The sequence below is a fragment of the Micropterus dolomieu genome, linkage group LG18, assembly GCF_021292245.1.
Source record: "Micropterus dolomieu isolate WLL.071019.BEF.003 ecotype Adirondacks linkage group LG18, ASM2129224v1, whole genome shotgun sequence".
NCBI classification, from domain to species: Eukaryota; Metazoa; Chordata; class Actinopteri; order Centrarchiformes; family Centrarchidae; genus Micropterus; species Micropterus dolomieu.
In genome coordinates, this window is record NC_060167.1 from 32,912,260 (window position 1) to 32,937,392 (window position 25,133).

At 40.9% G+C, this 25,133-nt stretch overlaps 1 protein-coding gene across 2 annotated transcripts in view; it reads right to left on the reverse strand.

Annotated features, from left to right (window-relative positions):
- Window positions 1-3,009: 3,009 nt before the first annotated feature.
- The window catches only part of cntn3b (contactin 3b), a 39,380-nt gene continuing 17,256 nt past the window's right edge, over window positions 3,010-25,133 (reverse strand). For both annotated transcript variants that reach the window (XM_046076479.1, XM_046076478.1), the window contains exons 6-22: window positions 22,353-22,455; window positions 21,806-21,990; window positions 20,375-20,511; window positions 18,043-18,172; window positions 17,246-17,396; window positions 15,163-15,290; window positions 14,026-14,201; window positions 11,080-11,197; window positions 10,105-10,263; window positions 9,826-9,975; window positions 8,551-8,621; window positions 7,925-8,159; window positions 7,430-7,539; window positions 6,148-6,334; window positions 5,148-5,260; window positions 4,893-5,058; window positions 3,010-4,398 (exon numbers count right to left, since the gene is read on the reverse strand). In XM_046076479.1, the coding sequence (XP_045932435.1) occupies window positions 4,307-4,398; window positions 4,893-5,058; window positions 5,148-5,260; window positions 6,148-6,334; window positions 7,430-7,539; window positions 7,925-8,159; window positions 8,551-8,621; window positions 9,826-9,975; window positions 10,105-10,263; window positions 11,080-11,197; window positions 14,026-14,201; window positions 15,163-15,290; window positions 17,246-17,396; window positions 18,043-18,172; window positions 20,375-20,511; window positions 21,806-21,990; window positions 22,353-22,455 (2,411 nt within the window). In that variant the 3' untranslated portion in view covers window positions 3,010-4,306. The remainder of the gene's footprint in view (window positions 4,399-4,892; window positions 5,059-5,147; window positions 5,261-6,147; window positions 6,335-7,429; window positions 7,540-7,924; window positions 8,160-8,550; window positions 8,622-9,825; window positions 9,976-10,104; window positions 10,264-11,079; window positions 11,198-14,025; window positions 14,202-15,162; window positions 15,291-17,245; window positions 17,397-18,042; window positions 18,173-20,374; window positions 20,512-21,805; window positions 21,991-22,352; window positions 22,456-25,133) is intronic.

Below are 25,133 nucleotides of genomic sequence, written 5' to 3' on the forward strand. Positions count from 1 at the left end.
CCTCAGGGAAAATGTTGGGCACCTGTATGTAAAGTACGTATCCTGTTGCCTACAAATTCCTCATCAAGTACAGTGCACACAGCATACTCTGTAGCTTCATTATTTGCTGAGAGATCTAGAAGTTAACCATTATTCCGTTATAACTGGAATAATACGTCCTGATCCCAGGTTTTCTTGATCAAACACAACTTCATTGAGAAATATGCACTATGTAAGAACAATATAAAGAAAAACAATTAAGTTAGATTAATAATAATTTAACTTTACTGCCATTAATAAAGTAATCAAAACTGAACTTGGGACTTTAGAGGCCCCTGGTGATTTGGATCTTGATTTTTTAATTTATGAAAGCTTTTGGTGTCTTCAGAGATGGGCAGTATTTCAACTTAACATATTTAAAATATAGGTTTGTAGTTGCGTATTTGAATTACTTAAAATACATTGTTTAATATGTCATTTTAATATCACATTTGAATATAAATCACATTTTAATCCCCTTGTTTAAACTGAAGGACTAATTACAGTCTCTGGCTAAAGTCAATCACAATTAGCAAACACATGTGCTCTAGAGCTGGCAAATATACTTCCTAGCTAGAAACTACCCAGTATGCACCTCTGTGTTCATAGCCACCCACCACTCAGATTTCCTGATTGGCCACTTCAAATCTACGATGGAGGCAATTAGCATAATATTTTCAATGTAATTTCAGTTTAAGGAATAATGCAAGTATTTGTTAAAATACTTTTTGATGTCTTTGTACCCATCTCAGTTAGAAGCAGACGTACAACCCACTGGCTGGAATAAACATTTTTATTAAGTTCTAGTTTTAGAAAAAAAATCCAACACAAATTCACAAACAATGATTAACATGCACAAATTTAGTATACAAGACAAAACAAGTTACTTTTCAATATGAAAATGCCATTCTACATGTCAGTATCTCATGGAGATCATTGATTAATACACCAGTATTAAGGTCGGAGAACACACTATATAAAAGCAATAAGGTTGTCTTTGATGGCCATATGTAAAAAATAAATGCAAGCTATATACACTGCACCAGATACACTCCTTTCTACACAACAACCACAGAAACCAATCTAACCAAACCGACCATGTAGATATAAATAGATTTGTTGTTGTTCTGTGATCAAAACATTTCAACCATTCCAACTGGTGGCTCTGATCACTCCCTTAAATTCCTTTAGATTGTATTTCATAGTTTTTATTAAAGCCCAAGGCCAACAACAATATATTTTTTTATCTTTCTGTATGTAAGCATGAGCAGAGGTAAAAAAAAATTGCCTGAATTACAACAAAGTAAATAATAAGAAAGGTCAGAGAAACTTTTTAACATTTAACCACTGTAAATTAATAATCTATGAGTCTGCCATCTGGCAATGAGGTTACTTATTATTTGTATATTAAAAGAAACATTAACACCACTTTGATCACATATTTGCACACACAGGCCCGGTCACACCAGAAAGTGTTCTAGCGATATTCATCCGCACTTCTTTATGAAACAGGCGTTGCTATAGACTTGGTAGCATAGTGAATATTCGCAGGGCTAGTTTATGAACTACTGTAGCTGTCAGGCTAACGCCTAAACACGCTAGACAGCTGGGAACATGGTAGTGCTAGTCAGTCTTTTTGTTCTCAGAATTGTATGTTCTTTAAAAAAAATAAATTTAAAAAAACTCTCCAAGCTAGCTAGCTCGCTCACTGTCAGTAATTAGGCGTATTAGCTTGGTAAATAACAAGACATTAAGTTCACACAGTTTATTTAAGAGACAAATTTGTACCATCAAAACTGGTCTCATAACTTGTCTAAAAACCACGCTTCTTTTATGTGGCAGGCTATACTTTAATATAAGAGGGTTGAATTAAAATGGATTCTCGCGTTCCCTCAAAAGGTGAGCGATCTCAAGACAGTTTTTTAATGGTCAACGGCACAAAAGTTCACCAAACTCCACGCCAAAAAAAAAGTGCACAAATGTTTTAAATGCTGGTGTGACTGGGCTTTTATGCTGTTGGAAGGAAAGGAAGATACAGTGGTACTACTGCTGGAGCATGACAGCCCAACAGTGGTTGCGTTTGAAATGTAACTCGAAAAGAATCATTTCAGGTCACTGCTCAGTCACAAGCTACCACTACAAACACTACAAAATACTTGTAAAATATGTGAAAGATTTAGCAAATACAGTGAGGTTTCAAACAAAACACAACAAAAATAGAATGCCTTTGAAGATGTCTGATAGGGAATCAAGTAGTGGAGGACATCTGAAACATCATTGACTGTAATACAACAAAACAAGTGCAATAAGAAAGCAGCCATCAGTCAATCAAGCAGCTGAATTGTGACAGCTGTAATAATGGGGCAGGAAAATCAATATCCCATTGACTGGTCTGCAGCAGTCTAATCAACGAGCACAGAGCTTTATGAAACCAGTCAAGGAACAGATAGGACAGCCTGATTATGTCGGCCGTTTGGACTTTTTACGAGGCCTCTGGGGTCTGCACACCTGTTCAGACAGCAAAGTGAGGACATCCAGTCACCTTGCATCAATTCCTTGTGCTTTCATTCGACTTTGGGGTGGGGTGGGTGGGGGGTAGAGAGTGCAAAAATACAGACGACAGCCTCTCGAGCGAATGACCTACACAGCCCCATGTTCGGCAAAGGCACAGTAATGTGTAGCAGTTCAGCTGACTGTATTCTTCCTCATCCACATGAACACTGTCAGGACCCCCAGTAATCACGCCAGCTCTTACTTGGGTGGCTTTTGACAGACCCATCCACATGATAAAGGGTGTGAAAAGTAGCTCCCTCAGCAGCGTACCAATGTTCTTTTGTTACTTTCAGTCTGGTATGTGTCCAATAGACGGTGATGGGGTGGTGGGTAAAATGACAGCCATGCCTTTCGCTCCATTTCCTGTCAGGGCTCTTTCACTGTGGTATTGGCATCAATTATTCTGATGCCTTAATAGCCCATAAATTATGCCACGGATGGAGTCATACATTTGTTATACCGTGGACCATAAATACTGGGACCAAATTTTCTGCTATATATCTCAATCCATTGCGGCTTTCCTAAAGCCTCCAATCCTTTTTGTCTTAGGTGCTCCGGTGTTCTAGTCTCAGTGAAAATCTAATCAACATACCACTTCCAATAATGGGCTCCCTCTACATTCTGAGTTTCCTGTCCTTTCTAACCAATTTCTTTGGAAAGAAAAGCAAACAATGCCACTTCTGCAACATGAAACTGTCTCCTAAGTTATCGAAAAAGAAAATAAAGAGAAAAAATTAAGTGAGCTCTAGTGAAGGCACTGTTATCCTGTAGTCCACTGCGCACTGAGCCAGCTGGTCATCTAGGGTGTAGATAATACATGTTCTGTGAAATGATATACATATCTAGAACACAGGTCATCTAAATGTAGAGGAGGAACAGCACACATGGGATCTGCTTGACTTAGAAACACCACACATCTCTATTCTCTTCAATTCCGTCTTTTTTTGCTAGACTGAGAATGCCGTGTGTGATAGGCATTTATTATTTAGAGGAGCATGAGATAAATAGCAAAATTCCAGGATCTATCACAGTATTGTAGAAAGGGCCTTAAGCTCAGGAGTCTGTGGCTCTCAGATGGACCTAATATTATTTCAGTACACCGAGATAAGTGGGTTTGAGGCACAGTTGATCATTTTGCTGTGCATCTTTCATAAAGAAAGGCCTGGTAATAGCCTGCAATGAATGTCTCTTTTGGCAAAAGCTGCAACAAAATTTATAAATGTGGAGATTGTTCTAAGATCCTTTTTGAGACAATAAAATATGGATGCAACCACCTACTGAGAAGTCGACCTTCAGAAGATAAAATCTTGTTAATACAGTTTTTTGCAAGATGTTTTTATATATGGTGAAAGAAACCATAAAGCATGCTCTGTCACCTACTTTGGTATGGACTATATGTGTAAGATGGGTTTTAAGGCAGAAGTATCTCCAAAGATACTAATAAGATGAGTCATGTAGACGTCATAACATAACTAAAATGAAACCTAGAGCATGGTGGCACTTATGACACTGGAAAAAATATCAAAACGATATCATGCACATTTCTACTAATAGTCGTTTAAAAGAAAACGGCATGGTCCCTTTAAGAGTTCAGCGCACTCTAGTCCTTTCCAGTCTTTCCCAGCCCTGTCACCGAAGCCTGGGCCTTGTGCCAGTCCAGTGGAGGGTTTACGTGGACAGGCTGACTGCAGGAATGGAGGGGGAGGGAGGGTACTCCACAGGCTCTGATTAGACATCACCAGACGGAGCAGAGCAATGCACTGATGAGAACTGTAGAGGGGAAGAATGGGCTGAGGCGGATCACTCCTGAGCCGCGTGCACCCATGTCTGCAACAAAAACCAACAGAGCAGCTTGTGTAGAACCAGAAATACCACTCCGATCAACAGAAGAAAACATGTCCTCTAAATTTCTGACAAGTCATCACAAATTAATAACAAATGAAAAAAATAATTTCCTTCCTTATTTACATTATTGCTGGCTTTTAACAGTTAAGTTCGTATCACATCAAAGAGGAGAGTGGCCAAACCGAGCCGCCTCGCAATTTCGCACAACGGCGGGATGGGTGCACAGAACTGCTTTATATGCTGCAGCGCTGTGCAGCCAGTCAACAAGGAATAATAACCCAATGGCAGAGATGGATGACACCGCGCACGCATTTCTAAAAAGGTCGCTTTACTACCACTCGAAATAAGTCTATTAAACATGGTTGGAAAGGGATGCAATGAAGCCAAATTTAAATGTTGTCTCTGAATTATTGAATCCTCACTTAAGATTTATCCGTGGTCAAAATTATATGAAGGAAAGCCAACAGTAAACTCACTTAATTTATGGATGTGGATTGGTTCACTGCCCACACCTTCGCCGCCCTCACTCTTGGCCTTAATCTGAATGAGATAGTTGTCATTGGCAGAGAGGCTGAGCTCCACAGTGGTTTTGTTGGTCAAGATAGTGTTGATGTCATTGTAGCGATGCCTCTTCAGCAGCACCTGAGGCAGGAGGGGTGGATGCAGAACAATGAACTAATGCAAAAACTGTCATCCTTGATTCTGGAGCTTTGTAGAGAATAGAGACCTACCACATATCCAGTGACCTTTGACTCGGTCTCCATAGCTACTACAGGATCCCACTGCAGCGTGAGGGTGGAGCCATTCGTGGTCCATTGTATGTTGAGTGGAGCCCGATCTGGAGCTAGAAAAAGAAGCACAGATATACTACAGGATGTATGCATATAGAGCAATTAACATGGAGCTACTGCAATGTACACTTGGAAAGTTTATAATATAACACATTGTCAGACTGAATAACAAATTGAGGCTGCAGCAGAGCACCGTCACTTGTTAAGACAGAGTAAAATATATGGTGGTCCTGAAAGCTCAACACACTGCAACTTAGAAAACACTTGCAAATAGACAAATCAAAGGCACATGAAGAAAACATATTCACCAATTTGACAACACGTGCAGCGACAAGCAAAGTGAGAAAACAAACTAATACATAAACAAATCTGTCCGGGTACCTCGGCAGAATCTCTCTCTCCCTTGTTTTCTGTCATCTCACCACTATTACTATGCCGCCTTAAAACTCTGTGTACGGTTGTGTTTTCTGTTTTTGAGATACTGTTTCACACTTTTCACACTGCAACTTTGAAATCCATGAAGATGTTTTCTTTATTTGCTTGTGTTTTGTCTATTTCCATGTGTTTTTTGTTTGTTTTTATTTACATTGCAGTGTGTTCAGGGCCACCATAGAATGCTCACTGTTTTCCCGCATAAATTTGTAGCATCAAGTACTGTATGGTAGCTTGCTGACAATCTATTGTCACAGGTAATTAAAATGAGATACGGCCTGGGGTCCTGTAATATGAGCGTGTACTTTTCACTTATTCTGCAGAATTTGTTTCCAAGGTAAATGGAAAGCTCTCTTGTCAGATTGAATTGTATGAGCATAACCAACAAAGCAGAAGAAATGCTATATTTATGTTGAGGACAGTATGGCGTCATCTAAGAGGGGCTGACATGGATCATGAACGACAACTCTTTGTAAATGATTTCAGTGCCCCACGGGGACGGACTCACGTGGTTTCTTTGTGGTGGTGTTGATGGGCGCTGACTGTGGCCCGGGGCCAGCCGTATTGAAAGCAGCCACAGAGAGGTAGTACACTGTGTTTGCCTTTAGCCCCGTGATGTTAACCAGTGTGTAGTTTCCAGATATGCGCACTTTGCCAACAGTGTCAGGCTTGGTGTCGTCTTCCCAGTACACAACCTATGAGCCAAAAATAAAAAAGTCACAAACGTGGGCACAAACAAAGAACAATGCATGATTAATGCCTGAAAACAATCTCAGCTCTTACTTTGTCTAAGGAAACTGGAAGCAAAAGTGAAGAGTTTATAGATAAATCTACAAATATTTCAAAATGCTTCAAATATACTAACAAATTACCTCTTTCTACAGAAAAGCAAGATTATCTACTAAACAAGATGCAAAGTTTGCTTTTCTTCAGGGAATTAGCCTCCAATTAAGGGTGTAGGTGAAGTGATATTTTATAAACCAAACGGAGTAACTCGCTGCTTGCTTTGGGTCATCTTCAATATTCATGCATGTGATATTAAGTGACATAAGAATTAAGTCCTTAGGTAAATTAATTGAAATGTGACATCTTCCCTCAGGGATACTCTTGCTTTTCCATCAGCCATAAATTATTGTATTTCAAATATGTTATCAATTAAAGCTGTTTATGACAAGCTGTAGAATTCAGTTTACAGTAATGTAATCGTTTGAGCAGTAATAATGATCATTACATTAAACATTAGAGATGAACTGCATTTACAATCCTAACAACATCAAATTAAAGGTACTATGTATGTGCAAGTCCACAGCTCCGGATCCATACTGTTGCTGGCCTATTGAGATTCAGCAGCTTAAATCCACTTCAGGACCACGTTTAGAGAAATGAGCTCTGTTATAAAAGGACAATGTGGCCACTGCTATGGCAACAGGAGAGCTTTGTGCTGAGGGCCAGAGGTGACAGATATTGAAAGAGCACCAGGGGAGAAAAAAACAGCACAAAAACAGCAAAGCCTTCTTTGCATTCTTGAAAGAATGAGGGATTTTATTCTCCTCTTGTGAGTTTGCTGTTTGTGCGCCAACGTGTTGAGGTCATTTCATGATATAATGAAGAATACAAAAAAATACATGAGAAGATATAGTAGAATATATTAAAGTAAAATAAGAGAGAAAAAAATAATTACAAGAACAATGAAAGGATAGTTATGATATGATTACAAGCCACAGGGAAAAACTCAATTATCATGTTATTTGAGAAAAACAAAAAAGATTTTGCAGAGCGATATAACATACCTCGTATCCCAGTACTCTTTCAGGGATGGTGGGGAGAGCTTCCCAGATCACTTCAATTTGCACTGCAGACACACTTCTAGTCCTAACCCTCTTAGGAGCCACACTGGGGACTGCAGAAATAGAGCGCTGGTGAGAATCCCAGAGACTCATCCAACACCATCGCACACACACACTAATAGCAATATGAGGAAAGGCAGAGAATAGACCTGTAGTTTCACTGAAAAGCTATTTCCCCCGCTCTCTTTTAATGGGATCGGTGACTGACATATGGGAAGACTATCTGCCCAGCAAATTCAATTAACAGAATACCTCCCTGACAGCGCAGTGTGGTAAGTGTCTGCTAGGATTTCCTGTAATCTACCGGCACAATAACTAATATCAAGTTGACATTCCCAGCTTGAGAGGGTGGAAAATAACTCAAGGTCATAGTTGTAAGGAGATAGATTATAGCTTCTTTAAGCATCACTCTCTGCTGCTGGGCTGTGAAGTCTGTACCTTCCTCTGCGGAGTACACGGTGGCAATAGAGCTGAAGGGCCCCTCCCCTCGATTGTTGTAAGCCCCGACTTTCACGTCAAAAGGCGAGAAGGGTGGGATGGTGTCGTTGCGGAAGACGTAACGGGCCACGCCGGGTGTGGAGATAACAGCTCGCGTCCACGTGACCGTGCCCACAGGCCTGAAGGCGATGATGTAGCCAAAGCCCTCTCCGTTCTGCAGTTCCTCGGTAACAGGCTGGGAGCAAAACACAAAACTATAGTGATATTAAAACGCATACACACAAAGAAACAGACAGGCCCATCTCTGTGCTGTACTTCGACAAGGGCTTCTGTGACTAGACACAGCCCCTTTCTTTGCCGTTACCACCCAGAACACTCCACAATCACCTTTCGCCTTATCTTTTCCTGTTGCGTGGCTATGTAATTATGGCTAAAGTGCAGAACTCTTCAGAGGAAGTGCTCTCTTTTCCTGCTTTTGGAGGGAGAAATGGCCCTCGGGTGCTGAGCCGGAGGAGAGGTGTCTCGCTCTAATGTGGGTCATAAAATTGCTCCGTTCAATTCTGCACAATTAAGCAAAACCATTACGTGGCCATGGAGAGAACAGTAAAATGTGACAGATGACTTACCTCCCATGTTATCACTAATTCAGACTTTGTGCCGCCTCCACCTCCGACATCAGTGGGAGCTGTATCAGGAACTGAGAAGTAAAGCCCAGAGGGGAGCAATTAGAACACAGTTTACAAAGCTCAACGACAAGCCTAAACTATCCTTCAGCCTCATGACAAGGCTGCCTGCTGCAGACACTGTCTTCTATTTTACGCAGCATTTCAGAGAATAGTGAATTACTGAGAATGCCCAAAATGTCACCATGCATAAACTCCAAGCCGAGACCTGTAGTATTTTGCAAATGACATTCGACTCAACCCACTCCACTCACATTCACACTATTCCTACCCAGCTGTTTGTGCACTGCAATGTAAATGCAAGGGTGGAGGAGCGCTCTTGCATATCCTTATAGTATCCTTCAATAAGTTGAGAATCACATTTACTGGGTCATATGAGCAAATGGTTGTTGCAGCATTTATGTTTATTTATTAGGGTTGAATGTTGGGAACTGAGATCCAGGTACTTTCTTGGAATTCTTGCCAAATTCTGCTCCCATTTCCTGGGTAAAATTTGTAGATTTTTAGTGTGTGTGTGAGTATTAATTATTCGAAGATTACGTTATAAAGCAACCTCCACACTCAGGACAATGTCCATCTTTACTCCACTTCTCAGCACCTAAGATTGGTTTACAAACAATTCAAGGAAAGCAAAAACCTAACCTGTGGCTTTCGTTGACAGAGGTGCGCACACGCAGACTTCTCCAAAATCAACTATACCATCACACAGCAGCAGCATCCAATCAAATCTGCGTCTTTAAATTGAGTGGTGCTGAGAGACTGCGATGCTATGGTAACTTCATTAATTATTTAAATCTAACATTAATTCACCTTCAGAGATTTCCTAAACTCCAGACCAGTAAGCCACTACACTCAGATTCCAAATGTGTCAAGTCCTCAGGATGAGTCCTAAGCTCATAACCAGCTTCGTTGGTTATCCTCTAATCAGAGTGGTCACGACACTTTTACTTTCAGCAGACGATCTCACAATTGGCAGTGTGTTTCTTCCTCCTCAAAGAAGGAAGGAATTGTTCTTTTAATACCATGTAAAGTAACGCTTATAAATAAAAAAACCACATTGGATTAAACATTGTTCTTTATGTAACTAACCGCAGTACTGTGGTTAAAATATCATGTAATTCCAGGAAGAGTGTGATATATTCCCGGTAAGTGATCCTTTTAAAATCACTTTTGTCCATGTGTAAGTGTGTGTGCAGCAAAGTGTTTAGTTTCACATACTGGCATCCTCTGTCCTGGTCTTGGCTGAGGCTGGGCTGGGCTCTCCTAGGCCTACAGTATTGCGGGCCACCACCCTGAACTCATACTCCACCCAGGCGTTAAGACCCACCACTGTGGCTGTCAGCATGTTACCGTTGACCACCTCAGGCACTGCAAAGTAGAACTTAGAAAATCAGGCTGCTGCCCAACTGGACTCAAACTGAATGCTAAAATAAACAAAATCCCACATAAGAACCCAGATAAATATTACAAGGGGACAGGATGAGTGTTTCATGGTACCTGTGTCAACAGCCTGCCAGCCCACAGTGAAAGGTGTTCGGGCCTGAAGGATGTAGCCGGTGATGGGGCTGCCGTTATCCCTTCCGGGAGTCCAGGAAAGCTGGGCTGTGCTGTCTGTGATCTCCTCCACTGCTACCTTGTCCGGAGGACCTGGCGGACCTAAATAAATCAGACAACGAAAAGGGTGAACTTAAGGTGATCACCCATTCCAAGAAGCCTCTCCTCATCAGATTTATGAACCTTCTTACACATCAAGGCCATCACGCTTCCTTTAATTAAGGCTCAATCCTTAATCTGTGCATGTAGGGACTTTTCATTCACTGTGTGTTGTGCAGAGCTATGATATAATTAGTGATCATGTGATCACCAGCAGTGGAAAGAGAAAGAGACACTGGATGGGACCATTTATGGGAAAAGGAAAGAGTGGCTACATGGGAGCAGACATTAGAAAGAAGAATGAAAGAGTTAATGCAGAGAGAGACAGAGAAAAGTGTTTCTGACCATTACACGCTCTTACCATGTTGCTGTTGTTTGCTGTGCTGCTCTATTATTCAAATGCTTTCCATGATATTTTGCTGATGTGTAAATTAGCCAATTATAGTCATTTTCTGTGATAAACATTGCCTTCTCAAAGCACCTGGGACAGCTATTACAGTTTGTTAAGGGCATGAATACCAATGTAAATCATCAGAGATAAGCCCGCACTGCGAGCCAGACACACCGAGCACATATCAACAAAGCCACCTTGAAGTCACACATGCCGGTGTGAGTTTTTAAATTGAAGCAACACATATATAATGTAAACAAGATGGTGTCATAACTCTGAGGTAGCATCCATTTTTGCTTTGATGCACTGTTTATTACTTTATATTTACAGGAAGCCTCAGGGATTTCACACATTTCTTCTTTAATACTTCTACAGCCGCTTCAATCACACATATGAAACAAGCTCTTGAAATCACTTGGTTCTCTTACCTTTGACAACCAAGATGGCAGAGGTGGACAGGCTCTCCACATCAGTGTCAACAACGCAGACATATTTCCCTCCATGGTTCAGCTGGATGTTACGAATCATCAGATCCCCCGATATAGTCTAGAAGGGAATGTGATTTTTTAAATAAAATAAGGCTAAGTAAAAGATGCAGTGTTATTTCATCACTCAGGTTTTGGCTCTGGAAGGTTTGAAACATTTATATTGCTTTGCACAATCACATCATCCCCAGGCCACTGATTTTTGCATCTCTTCAAACACCAACAACGGACATGGCAGATGTACTCAGCACAAATTATGTTATTGGCCGCCCTTCAGGCGCTACCCGACCAACCAGCCCCCCCAATCCCCTACAAACAGCTACCAGCTATACACAGGACACACAAAACAAACATATTCTAGTTAACTGGCAAGACAATCCTAATTATTCTGTAATTACATAAGCTCAAGCAAGATATGAGAATAACAGAGCAAATATTATTTTACATAAGCTGGATGCATGTGGAAGGAACACAAAAGACACCAACAAACTCTGAATCAACTTTCATTGATTGTTTTGTAGTAGATTTTGGACAACTTGTTATAGCCCCTCTGCACAGCAATGTTTGGATGTACCAGAAAAAAAGTTGACAATTGAGAGAGATATGTGGCAAAAACTTTGAATTAAATGACACAGAAAACACTTCAATATGACATCGCAAGCAGTGTTGGGAAAGTCACTTCCAAAATGTAACAAATTATAGATTACTAGTTTATTATTACAGGCGGGTCATTTAAATTAACCTTCTGATTAAGGGAAGATTTCTCCCCCTTAAAGACGCTGTGCGCATTTACGCACGTGGTACAGCAGCATAACGCCATTGATTATTTGAATCTCTGACCATGAAAACAATTTGTTAAAGCACAACACATCAATCTATAGAAATCTATTTACACATGATCCATCAGGGGAGCCACTGTCTTGTTAAGAGGAGCTGAGCTCCCCCATAGTTTGCACCCTGCCTACAATCTCGACCCTCGGATTTTCCCGCAACAGGAAATGACATTACTCCATTACTCGTGTATTTGTTTGTCTGCTACCGAAATGGTTTTTGGTGTCAGTGTATCTTTAATAAAACAAAACACAGCTTAATTTTGTGGTAAATGCGTTGTAACGCACATTAGTGGGATTGTAACGGGTATAATATTACCGTTTTTTTTTTTTTGAGTAATGTGTTATATTACTCGTTACAGCAAAAAGGCATACATTGCTGGAATTGAGTTACTTTTGTAACGAATTACTCCCAATACTGATCGCAAGTGTCCATAGACACATATACATGTAGATACCACATTAATGAATATATATGCGTATGAGTATACATTGCCAGCGCTATAGCCAAAGCTTGTACTTCAAACAATAAGAAATCATAAGAAAGGGATGTAAAGGGATGTTTAGTAGAATAAATTCATTGTTAGTTTTAGTAGGATTTTTTTTGACAATAGCAATAATATAGAATATATTATTAATATCCTTTCAATGACATAATGTATGCCAAGGTGTAAAGCAATTTACAATCTTGCATTAACACATTCATCCAGACACGATTGGGTTCTCATCTTTATTGTGCCTCAGAATTCACCTTCTGAAAGTCACCTCTTGAAGTGGCCTGTCACAAAGCATGTCAGCCTGTGGAAAATAGTGTGTTGCTTTAGAAACGAGTCACCTGAGGGGCGAGCCAGGTAAGACTTGCTGCATTTGTAGCAGATTTCATCGGCCACAGGCTAAAGAAATTACCTCCCCCCTCTCTCTTTTCTCTTTCCCCCTTCCTTTCATCTCCTCTCCTTTCACCTGACAGTTTATACACACGGTTCTGCCACGTCTAATTCTCTCGCCAATGTCAGCCGCCACCTGGCCGACCCGAGAGCTCGCAATCGAGAGCAAGGCGTCCTGCATTGGCAGGCAGGAAGTGATGAGGCACATTTGCTTTAATTATGTTAATTAATTCATCAGAAGCTGTTGAGCAGAGGGCTGGTAATCTCTCTGGACAGGGGAAACCGATTCTGTGAAAACTATATCTCATTATATTCCTATGCGCAGTTCAATGTCATTAGTAATTGCCATTTGCATTATTGAGGATATGAATTTGGCATATCCACAACACTGTGAAGGCATTCAGATAGGATGTCAACCTTTCACACGTGAATGGCAGTGATCAGACTGCTGACCTTGGAGGACAAATGGCATCGTGAAGCGCAAAAAAAAGTTTCGTACTGACAATCTCTGAACAGCTGACTTTGCCCTTCATCAAAAGGAACATATATTCAACAAAGAGTCGTCACATATTATTTCAGAGCAACAGATTTTCAAATGAACATTTACTTGGGCCAGGCCTGCCCTTGGTGAATGCCAGCCAGCTCATTACTTAATTATTTCGGGGCTCAAGATTCATAAATAGGTATGCAAATTCAATTATGGCAGAGGGACATGATAAGAAAATGTTCTCCCTTGAGGTAAGGGAATTGAAGTTGAAAGGATGAAAAGTATAAAGACTTTATTAATGAAGATCCTCAGTATGACTGAAATGGCATTTCACCAATATATCTTTAGAAGTGTAACACATGGCAGCTCACACAGCCAATTCAATAGGTAAGGATCCCGATTACTGATCCAATAGTGCTGTTCAGTGAGGTTTAAATGGCATATGAATGAAAGGATTTAACTGATTTTTAAAAGGTATCTCTATCTTTTTGATATTCCATCCACCACTGACCACTGGGAAACTTTCAAATGGACGAGTCTTGACATATATTTCTCTGCTTGGATATTACTGGTGTCTAAAAAGCCCTCAGCAGGGCAGTGGAGCATACCCTTGAACATCACACAGTATGTCCCAATTAATCCCAGAATATCCAGAAAGTAGCTGAGTTTAATGGTTAAGATGACTCACCCCACCCACTCTTTCGAAATGATCGCTGTCTCGCTGGAAGTCGATGAGCTGACCATTGAATGCCCACGAGAAAGAGACATCCAGGGCTGGATCACAGGCAATCTGGCAGGGTAACACGATGCTCTCACCAACGATGATCTCCATGTTAGTAGGCCTCATGGTGATTCTGGTGGGCTCTGGCCAGACGACAGACACCAGCGTAGCATGTTAATATCTCTGCCACGGGAAACCTTTAACACAACTGTGACACCCGCAACTGCCTTCTCTGTTCAATTCATGGCTAAATCAAGTCACCATCATTAAATTACCCATGTGTGCTTTTTTACTGATTTTAATAAGCACTTAAATTCCAAGCCTGTCCTTTAGCAACACTGAATGACATCTCAGGTCCGTACTTTATGTTCCAGAATCAATTTGGAAAAAAATGTTTGAAACAGGATTACAGATATGGGAGCACATTCCCACTGGTGACTGTAGGGGATTGGAGGCCTCAGAGTATGTTGAGGAAAGGTCAGAGTAATTAAATTCGATGACATTAAATGGTTCAGCTGTCAGAGTATGAGAAGAATAGAAGCTAATGAGAAAACTAAGTCAGGTGGCTACACACACAGCAAATTAAACTGGAAGACTACATGCACGTGTTATGTCACTGCATTTATAAATAATGACCTTTAACTAAATCAAGGATAATGTTAATGTTGATTGCTTATGTATACCAGCCAAAAAGAATTCTAGACACAGTGAGCCTGTTAACGCTTTGGATGACTTCACAACCCAAAACTGTGTGCATGGCGCTGTAGCAAGAGCAATACTTGGCATCTAAAGAGTTCCGAGTTTGGAGTTTTCAACTCACAGATTTCAAGTTAGTTTGCAGGCTAGCGAAAGCTAATATAACCTGCTAGCGAGAGTCAAAATTGACAGAAGCTGCTTATGTCTTTTCTTTGAAATCAAGAATCCATTGTTTCAAAAGTTACTGAGAATCTTGCGAAGCAAATCTGCCTTTGTTATCGTTGTAATTTGTATCCGACATGCAGAGCTGGAATGGAAAGATTAACAGGCATATATTCACAAAGAAGGGCAGGGTTAAGTGAATGGTCAGTTAAGGGTGAGTTGTTGATGGAGAAGAGCAGGACTCACCAGTGATAAGAAGCTTCCCAGTTGTGCTTGCTGTCCCAAACTGATTCTTAGCGATGCACGTGTAGCTGGCTGCATCCCTTCTGGTTACATTGGTGATCTTTAATGTCCCATTGGGAAGCAAATTAATCCTGAGGGAAGCAGAACAGCTTTTTACTGTATTGACTAAGGCAGAGCTACAGTTAGAATGTGCTGAGCTTTGAATCGCATCTGTCTGTAGTCATTATTTTGTGACCGTTTATTTAGTCTCCATGTAGTAAGTTGACAGTGTGGCGTTTCAACCGAATTGTGTGTGTGTGTCAAAATTGAAAATCCTGATGATGCACTTTGGCAGTCATGGTACATTAAAGTTCTCCTCTGAAGCCCACAAAAATGAAATTCTTTGAGATGGGTTAGCAGCAGGCATGGTGACCTGCCAGCACGACTCAGTGGTGGGTTAAACTATGGGACACAGTACTAAATGAAGAAATATTTTACAAACAGCAACACTGAATAACTCAATGAATAAATAAAAATGTAGTTAACAGGCTTTTTGTTGCTAAGGTCAGTGAGGAAACTCTATCATGCTGGGAGGTCACTGACTGGCTGGTTTTTTTTAAAGTCCAATTTATCTCTGTAAAAGATATGACATTATACAGTGCTATATTAGCACAGGTATTGCTCCACAAAATAGTGCACTGAATTGTTTTTAATAACCAGAAAAAAGGTGTTCCAGACAATTAATCAAAAAACTTGACACAGACTTGACTTTCCAGTTGTTGTTGTCTGTAGATTATCACAGGGACAGTGGGGTGCAGTTCCAATAATGGCATCTCAGAACCTGGGTAAATTAACTTTAAACTAGCTGCTTGACACCAGAAGGGGTAATTTGGGTGAAACTAATTGTAACTGATTTGGTATTTAGTGACAAAATGTGTAGGCCTACACAATTCATTTTCTAAACACTACTCCAATTTACAGCATGACTGCATATATGACAAAACATTTCTCATCCTGTGTCTGCATACACCCAATGTTGTGCACCTCGAAAGACTACGTGGGCTCCACAAACAGTGTGCTAAATGTCAGTCAGCTTGGGAATTTTACCAATTTTCTGCAACTATAGATGCAGCTCTCCAACTAAGGAGTCTCAGTGCTGTTTTGACAAGATGTTTTGCTCATATTGTTCTCTTTCAGACCTCCTTTTGAATAGACAGCATGGGACTGATTCAAACAAGTTAAGAATTTCTTCAGTACTGTGATGGGTTTGAGTTGTTCTTATTCAGTCTGTCCTGCCTGTGTGTGTGTTAAGAATTTTCAATGTGCATATGCCAACTTGCAGCAGGGTTTAGTCATCGTCTACGCTTTTCTTCTCTCTCCAATCAGGATGATGGAAAGTCTGCAGAAGGATTTCTTGCCTCTGATTTGCTTTTGGATTTTACCACCTTTTAATTGGGTCTTTAGCATTGTGTGAAATCCTTTCACCAGCTCAAATTCAGCTTTCGGTGTATTCAATAAGAAATCAGACAATGACGTACAACAAACTAAATTAAACACTATTTTATGCTGCTTAAAGTGGTGTTTGAAGTTTGCTCATTGTATGCACCACATCTGTGTGTGGGATTTCTGGTTAAGTGAGATATCGCAGCTCTCAAATCTGCAACATTCTTTTGTTGCTTCAGTGACAGCATGAATTCGACTTAATTTGTATGTCATGATAAAGTAGAGCACTTTAATCTCAGATAATTACAGCTGCAACAGCTTCAGTGTTGCTTTTGAATTTCTTCCTCTATCTAAAAGCAGATATAGTTTGTCTTCAACAGTGACTCCATTTGTTAAGCGTTCATCTTCTTAAATATTTCAAGCATGCAGTGTTGATGCGACCTGCGAGCGTCTTCATCCCTCAAACCAAGCTATTTGCACATGAGGGTGCACACAGTATATTAGCCATGTGCAATTTTCCTGGTGGGTGCCCTGCTCTCATACTCCTCATTAGCCTTTCATTCTATGCACCTGCACAAATGCCAAATACACTATTCAAACAAGTCAGCATGCAGTGAATGTGAATAAAAGCTTCTAGGAATATGCACTTGGACTTTTATCCTACCTTTCAGTTCTCTGCAGGATCTCATTCCCTTTTTTCCACAGGCTAATTGCTGGGGGCGAGGCTTGAGGCTTGCATTCAAGAGTGACTTCGCTACCTGAGCGAGCTTTTAGCAAGGCCCTTAATGGACTTTTGGAGAAACTGGGAGGTGAAGCTGTGGGGGAGCAGAAAAAGGCGTGAGATTAAAAAATAAAAGCAACCTGAACCTTTGCAGATCAGCCGTGCAGTATTGAGATCGACTCTCTATCAGCTTTCAGTTACAGCAGCTAGAAAATGCAGCATGAACTCAGCAGAAATGCCTCTTGGGCTCAAGGCTATGAATCTACCTGCCACACCACCCTTCAACTACACACACAAAATCCACCCTCACCGAGCTTTCAACCTGCGCAAGTTTCAGCTGTTGTCCACACTCATCATCACATTTTCTCAGCCATCATTTCGACCGCCAAGTGTCATCACATGTATCAAGACATAATTGAATTTCTCAGCCAGTCAGATGGAAGTCATCAAAGCTTTGCAAATAAATCAATACTCAATCTACATGGGACAGCATGCACAATGCCACATAGCAATGCGTTTGTAGTATCTAAATCAATATGATGAAACGACTGAAAGTAAAATGAGACACTCCATCAGATTCATATTTTTGCTGGCAGAGCCCATAGTGACATCAAATGAGTCTGCAGACTGATTGCTGAGGAGAGCTATAGCAGGCTGCTGGGTTTTTAAAAATCTTCGTTGATGATCAAATGCACACACAGATAAGCAGGATAAAAGCATAGGGAGAGATGCAATCTTACCTAACACCATTAGTTGGGCACTGGAATAAATAATGCCATATTTGTTTTCAGCCACACACTGATACATCCCGGAATCTGACAGGTTTAACTCAGCTATAGAAAGAGCCCCATTTTCGATTTGTATCCGGCCCTGTGGAGGAAAGAGAAACAGTTCTACATATCTGTTGCAAGGGCAGTCTGTTATGTCCAAAAGCTCAGCAGCAATTACTGGTGCACCATGAAGGGAGGAGGACAGCAGGAGAGGAGAAAGAGAAAACCCCCCAAAAGGGCCTTGTGGTATTCTATGTATGTTCAGCTTGTAATGGGAGAGGAGCTGAATAGCCAGTAGTGAAAACTGCGTCTTAGATACACAGAAAGGAAGCCATGTTGACATAGCACCAGCATATTAAAAAGCCATTTATTTTCCATGGTTGTTCAATTGGAAAAACTATGATGACAGCTCAGATGATGACTTAAAGCGATTAACCCAATGTGCTAGTCAGAGATCCTCAATGCGTACAGTGCTTAATTATAGATGCATATAGAAAGCTGGAGCTTAGCAAAACAGAAAATATTAGTGAGTTACAAAGACAACTTACCACATAAACACTGTTAACATTCAGAGTGAACTAAATCTAATTTGTATTTGCAGTATGTTTCTCCAGATAATTACATTCTTGCACTTTTTTCCTTTACTGATTTAAAAGGGGGAACTCCACCGATTTTGCGCATTGTTATGTTTAGCAGTCATGAGGGATGGTAACAGTTGTACAATGTCTTCTGTGGATTTGAAGGGACTGTGTGAAACATGTGGGCATCCACCATATTCATGACAAGATGCTTTTGGTTGCATTGTGAGAAATGTTGGAGATTTTTGGAACTTGGCCCATACTAATGATGGGTGTGTCCATCTCGCGTCATTTGAATTTGACCGCTGGACAATTTGTGTTTATTTGGTGGTGGCATGGCTCAGGAGCTGTTTTTTGTTGGAAGGTTCTTGGTTCGGCCCCTGGCTCCTCCAGAAAGAGTGTCGAGTGTCCTTGAACAAGACATGGAAACGATAACCGTGGCCTCACCTCATGATGTCTAGTATTTGTAATCTTGTGCGCTTTTGAGGTCTGTTGTTGCTTTTGTTTTACTGTTGAATTTGTTTTGTTTTTTTACAGTTTTTTGTCTTATTTCTAATAGTTTTACACTTTGTTCTGTGAGAGGTGCTATACCAAATAACCGCACTGGCTGTAGCCAGGCTGTAACTGGGGACAGACTGGGCCTCTTTCGGACTTGTGAGTTTGGTTTGAAACGCTGTTTCACAGATATTTCCTGAGCTGACTGGTGGCTGTGTGTCTGACGCAGGAGACGATCACCACAATACACTTATCTTACTACACGTGACTTTCTGTCATGCATTTTTCCTGTCTGCCAAAGCAGCGGATGGCCTGACGATGTCACCCAACAACACCACCAAGTTACCCACGGGTGGCGGTTGCTACTTTTCTTCCCTGTGTGACACACGTTTCTATAGTGTCAGCTTCTGTCAAGCTTAAAGCTATTGTAAAACGACAAGTCAAGGTACAGCGTAATGTGCGAAGTTGATACTTCCTCTGCAGACTGGTTTATTCTCCTCTTGTGTCTTTCTCTCCGCTGTGTGTATGTAGTCTTTGTATCTACCTCCCTCTGTGCGAGTCTGTTCCTTTCTGCATTCTCCTGTGTGAATGGTGTGCTTGAGCTTTGTGTGTTTGTGTTGTTTCATAATGGAGACGAGGTCGTATCACAAATGTCTGGAGACACCTAAAGTTTTGACACCGCCCCAGATCCATTTTATCATCCTGATTTTCCACACAGTAATTGTAATATGATGGTCTATTCTATACACCGCATGTTGTTGCTTTTCCTGAAGTTTCTCCAAGTTTTCCCATACTTTCCCCCAATAAATGTTTTGGGGGGGGGGGGTTCCTTTTCCAAATTAAGGGAAGGTGTTGTATGCTGTAGAGATTGTGAAGCCCCTTGAGACAAAATTGTGATACTGGGCTGTGTAAATAAACTTGACTTGACTATGAAAGCTCAGCACTAAATCGGTGGAGTACCCCTTCAATTTTCAACAGCAGTTCTACCTTGCAAGTGGAAAATGGATGAGGTTGATTCTAGCCATCAAACGCCAGTTCTGCTAAAGAACATGCATTCATCCACATCAGTTTAGTTCACCGTTCATCTGTTTCTGTACATTTTTGATTTAGTGTATGTTACTGTAGTGAGTGAGAAACCACGACAGATATTGTTTCTCCACATATTTGTTTAGGTTTTTTCCTTAATTTCTCACCGGTCTGTATTGTGAGTGAGAAACCAATATCCATACCTCAGGCAACACTTGCTCCCCATTCTTCAGCCAGTTGTAGGATGGTTTAGGCTTTCCATTGGCCTTGCACTCCCAGAAGAGGTTTTCCTCAATGGACAGAGCGGTGTCCGTTGTCGTCTGGAGCCAGTGCGGTTTAGCTTGGAATAAATGAGAGGATTACCTTTTCAAACATGTGTTTTAATTAGAGAAGCAGTGAAAGGAGAGTGGTATTAGAAATCAAATATCTGTTAAAGTGGCCTTGCATTAAATCATCAAACTTTAAACTCTGCAAGTGGATTATCAGCATAACGAGGAAAACGCCTTGGTCAACAGATCTGAATATTGAGTGGAGCATCTTAAATAATATTCACTCTTTGCTTTTCAAGTGTGGATGCATAGACGGGTTTTGGTAGCCAGTGAGAAGAATGTAGTCAACAACTGTAATCAACGTAGATTACGCATTGTTTGTAAATTCTTGTTGACTTAATAATAAACTGCCATTGTAGAGTTGGATCTGCTTGTTTGTGTTTCATTTCGCATATTAATAGAACATGCGCGACCGCGCTGCAGGTCCAACGATTTATGCTTCTTTATCGAAAAATGCTACCTTAATGCTAATTGCTAACGTTTAACCATAACCCCAACCATTAGCCATGCAAAGAACTGCCAAGTAGCACATCCCGATAGGAAGCATATATCGACAGAACACCGGACCTAATGTTGCCAAAAACCTAAAGGAAGACTGGGGAACGATGGACAGACGCGTTCTTTGCACAGCTACCATTAAGCCGTGTCACATTCAGAGATGCAAAGAACATTGTCTTCCATTGTAAACTTTGTGCGACCAGCAAAAAGCTTTCAACCACGAACAATTTTGTTTTGAAGTATCTGCTAAAGCAGCACAGCTGCGCAAAACTTAGCCTGTAGAAAGAAACTCCGGCAGCTGCTACCAGTGAAGCATCCGCTTGGCAGGAGAGAGTGGTATTATTATATTATATGTTTTGTAAAAGCACTGAATACTTGTCTTATAAATACATGTGCAAAACAGTAAGGACGGGGTGGGGTGGCTGAAAGTAATTGTAATGGAACAATAACGTGACTATTTACTTTTAATAGGCTACCCAGTAATCAGTAAAGTAATATTGTTACTTTTTAAATGAGTAATAAGAAAATAACTCTTTACAATTTCTGAGTAATTTGCCCAACACTGCAGCTAGATATGCTGTATTTCTGATATGCCGTGAAGACTTGTGCTGCTTTCTGCTTTCTTAGTTAAACGCGCATCTCGGTGATGACATTGCACAGAAACCCGTCTATAGTATCACAAAATTAGATTAAAACTGCGGGTCACACGCATGTTTCCAGTACAAATGTGGATATCTGTTCCAAGGACACATTTATTCCTGTGTTTTACTGCCTTCAATATTATCAGATTTGAAATGATTCACTAACCATGGAATGAAATACGACCCCGTGCAGCATTTTTGCCTCGCCGATTCTCTGCCATACATTCATACATCCCTGCGTCTTCCTGCTGGAAGTTGGGGATTTCGAGGACAGCGTTTGAATTCTTCATTTTGACTTTGCTGGGGAAAGGGATGCCGCTTGTTCTCCTCCAGCTTATTTCTGGGACAGGGCTGCAAAAGACGAACAAAAAGTTCCCATGATGGCAGCTGTCAGTCGCAGTGATCAAAGTGTGATTAAGCACAGAAGAAAAGTAGTTGAAGCCAGAGCCTATTGTTCCCTACATATCAAACTGTGATTGCTAGGATTTCAGAAGCTCTTAAAAGAACTTTGATTTCGGCCCCCTTGTCTTTTCATGCTGTGGCCCCTGCTCTCCTATGGTTTGATGGATATGAGAATGAGTAATGTTAAACTTGTGCATCCTTAAATCATCTTGAGTAGCACATGGATGAGCCTGCAGCTTATGTCACCCCTGCAGCTTATGTCACCCCCCCCCCCCCCACACACACACACACACACAATGAGGCTGACTTACTTTCCCAGAGCGAAGCATTCAAGTTTCACCACTGATTCCTTCGCAGCTGGAACTGAATCAGGGAAATGAACTTCTATTTTGGGTTCATATTCACCCATTACTCCTACAAAAGGGAGACAACAGATGACAAGCCTTTTACATCAATAATTAACAGCATACATTACACACGCATTGGATCAAAGAGAGAGCAGTAACACACTGGGACAGCTAACACAAAAGTCGTTACACTTGCAGAGCAAAAGTGACCATTGAAGGGCTGGAAAAGAGGAGAAAAAGGCAGAGGTGGCTTATAAAAGATTCACAGAACACATCAGGGAAAAGAATGCTCAGTAGAGATTTATCACCTGTGGCAATGTGACTTCATTTATGACTGTATTTCTATTCAAATCAGTAGAATGGGTCAAAGACTTCTTCGCAGAGACAGTAATATGCCCTTTACTATTACCAATTACAACCCCACAGCCTGGCAGCAAGAGCTGATTTAGGGTACTCTGCATGTTTTCAGGTTAAAGGTCACTAAAGAAGCTGTGATAAGTGTTAGCATCTTGCACACACTGTGGAAAACATGCAGAATACGCAATAGCATCTTCACTGACACACAATTCATACCCTGATCATCACTTTTTAATAAGACATCAAGTCTGCTGTTTGTCAATCATGAATAAATTGTCAATCTCAGACAGGTTGGTAGCAATTAGCTTGTAAAGGGTGAATGTCGGACTGCTCCCGAACAGTGTGAACAGAAGTTTCAGTTAAATTTCTAACAATATCATATGATTGTTTTAATCTAAGCAACTTAAAAGTTCTGAACTGAAACGTCCAATATTCAGAGCTGTAAAGGAGCTCATCAGCATGTGAAGCTAACGTTAACGTTTGCTCAAGCAGCTCAGGTGTGGCATTAAGTGACTTAAGTGACAGCTTTTCATCATTTTTATGACTGTATTTAGCTGTTATCAATGAATGTAATGCCAGTTTTAGAATTTCATAATCATATTTGAATATCATTAAATAATGTCAAGGAAACCCCTAATGCAACATTTCAAGAAATTAGGGCTAAAACATTTCTATGGAACATTAGATGAGTTTATTTTTCTTTTAATATACCACAAATACAGGCCTGTAGTTTAATTTATAGAAAATTATCACAATTTAAATCGCCACAGCAATATTGGTCAAAAAAATCGTAACTGACCCTTTGCTAAGCAACGCTCTCCTTAGTTACTGTTGCTAAATTCGACAAACTGTCGGATTTTTATCATGGAGCTGCCACAGTCTATAACTGCACTAATTTGATCATATCTTGGAAAAATACAGCTACAAAATCTATAAAACCACTGCTTTTGCATACGAGTTAATGGAGTGACTGAAAGTGTCGGACCTCAGCTAGAGCGAGACCTATACTGCGCTGTGATTGGCCAGCTGTGTATTCGGGGCGTGGCTTAGCAAAGGGTCAATTACAACGTTAACCGTCGATTATTGCCAATACCTGTCTAACAAAACTCAGCATAGATTAATCTGAATCTACATGACACATGAACATAGCCCAAAAATAACTTATTTGGACAGTGGGCATTTACCATCACTTCTGAGGACCAGTAGTGTAGGTGAGCTGAGCACCTTCTCCCTCGTGACAGTGTTGTTAACCACACAGGTGTAGTTGCCAACATCTGAGGGCTCCACCTTTGCGATGTACAGACTCCCGGTCTCTTGAGAGATGAATCGACGACTGTCTTGTTGGACAAAGTACGGGTATTCATTGAAGATCCATGCAAATGTCAGCTCTGGATTGGAAAGGAGAAGAATCCAATGTCATCACTCATTTAAAGCACGACTGATTCCACACATGTATTGTTAGATCCGTTGACCTCTATGGCTGGCACAGCTGAAGCTAAAAATGTTAGCATATCACATAATTTTCCTTCTCTTCTCTCAGTTTCCTTGGGAGTGTAATAGTTATCAGTGGAAAAGAAACGGAAGAAACACAGAAAGGAAAGGGAGCGAAACAAAATGGATTAGTTGGTTCATGGGAGGCAAGAAAAGAATCGACGGATGGATTGAGCGATGGATGGATTGTCATATGGAAGTAGAAATATGTTGTGATGCCCCTTCACAAGCAGCAGGTCTACCATGAGAAAGGAGAGACCTGCCAGGACGAATTACTGTTTCATTTTGAGAAGCACAGATTTGCACGAATGAGGAGATGCTCTGTATAATCTACCACTTCGGAGGTGAGGGGCTCAGAGTCAAAAGGTGTACACACTGAGTGTCAAACATATGTGATGCCCCCGAGGGAGTGAGCCTCCGGCTTTGGATGGGATTGAGCGTCTGAGCAGGGCGCAGCGATGCAGATACAATGCTCCTTACAATTAGGCAAGTACGAGCCAAATAGTTCAGGGCCAGCGTAACCTCCTTCTGAACTATGTCATGTCAAGTGAGGAGTAGTAAAACAATACATGGGCTTTTATGCAACAGAAGAAGTGACTTACATGCCAAAAAAGCCATTTAAAGTAAACAAATGCCTACGATGGAGCACATAAGTGACACCGCTGCTTGTGAAAATATTGTATTTAATTCATCATATCTGAGTGATGTGAAAATGAATGTGGTAGTGGAGTAAAAAGCTTTTGCAAACTTCAAAGTCAATGAAGTGTGGTGAAAACCAGAAGGGATGACTTAAAGGTGTTGGAAAAAGTTCAGTGGAGTTCAAGATTATGTGGCAAATTGATGCTTTCAAAATTCAAGAGAGAAAAGGCCAAAAGGGGTGGGGTGGGGGGTGGGGGG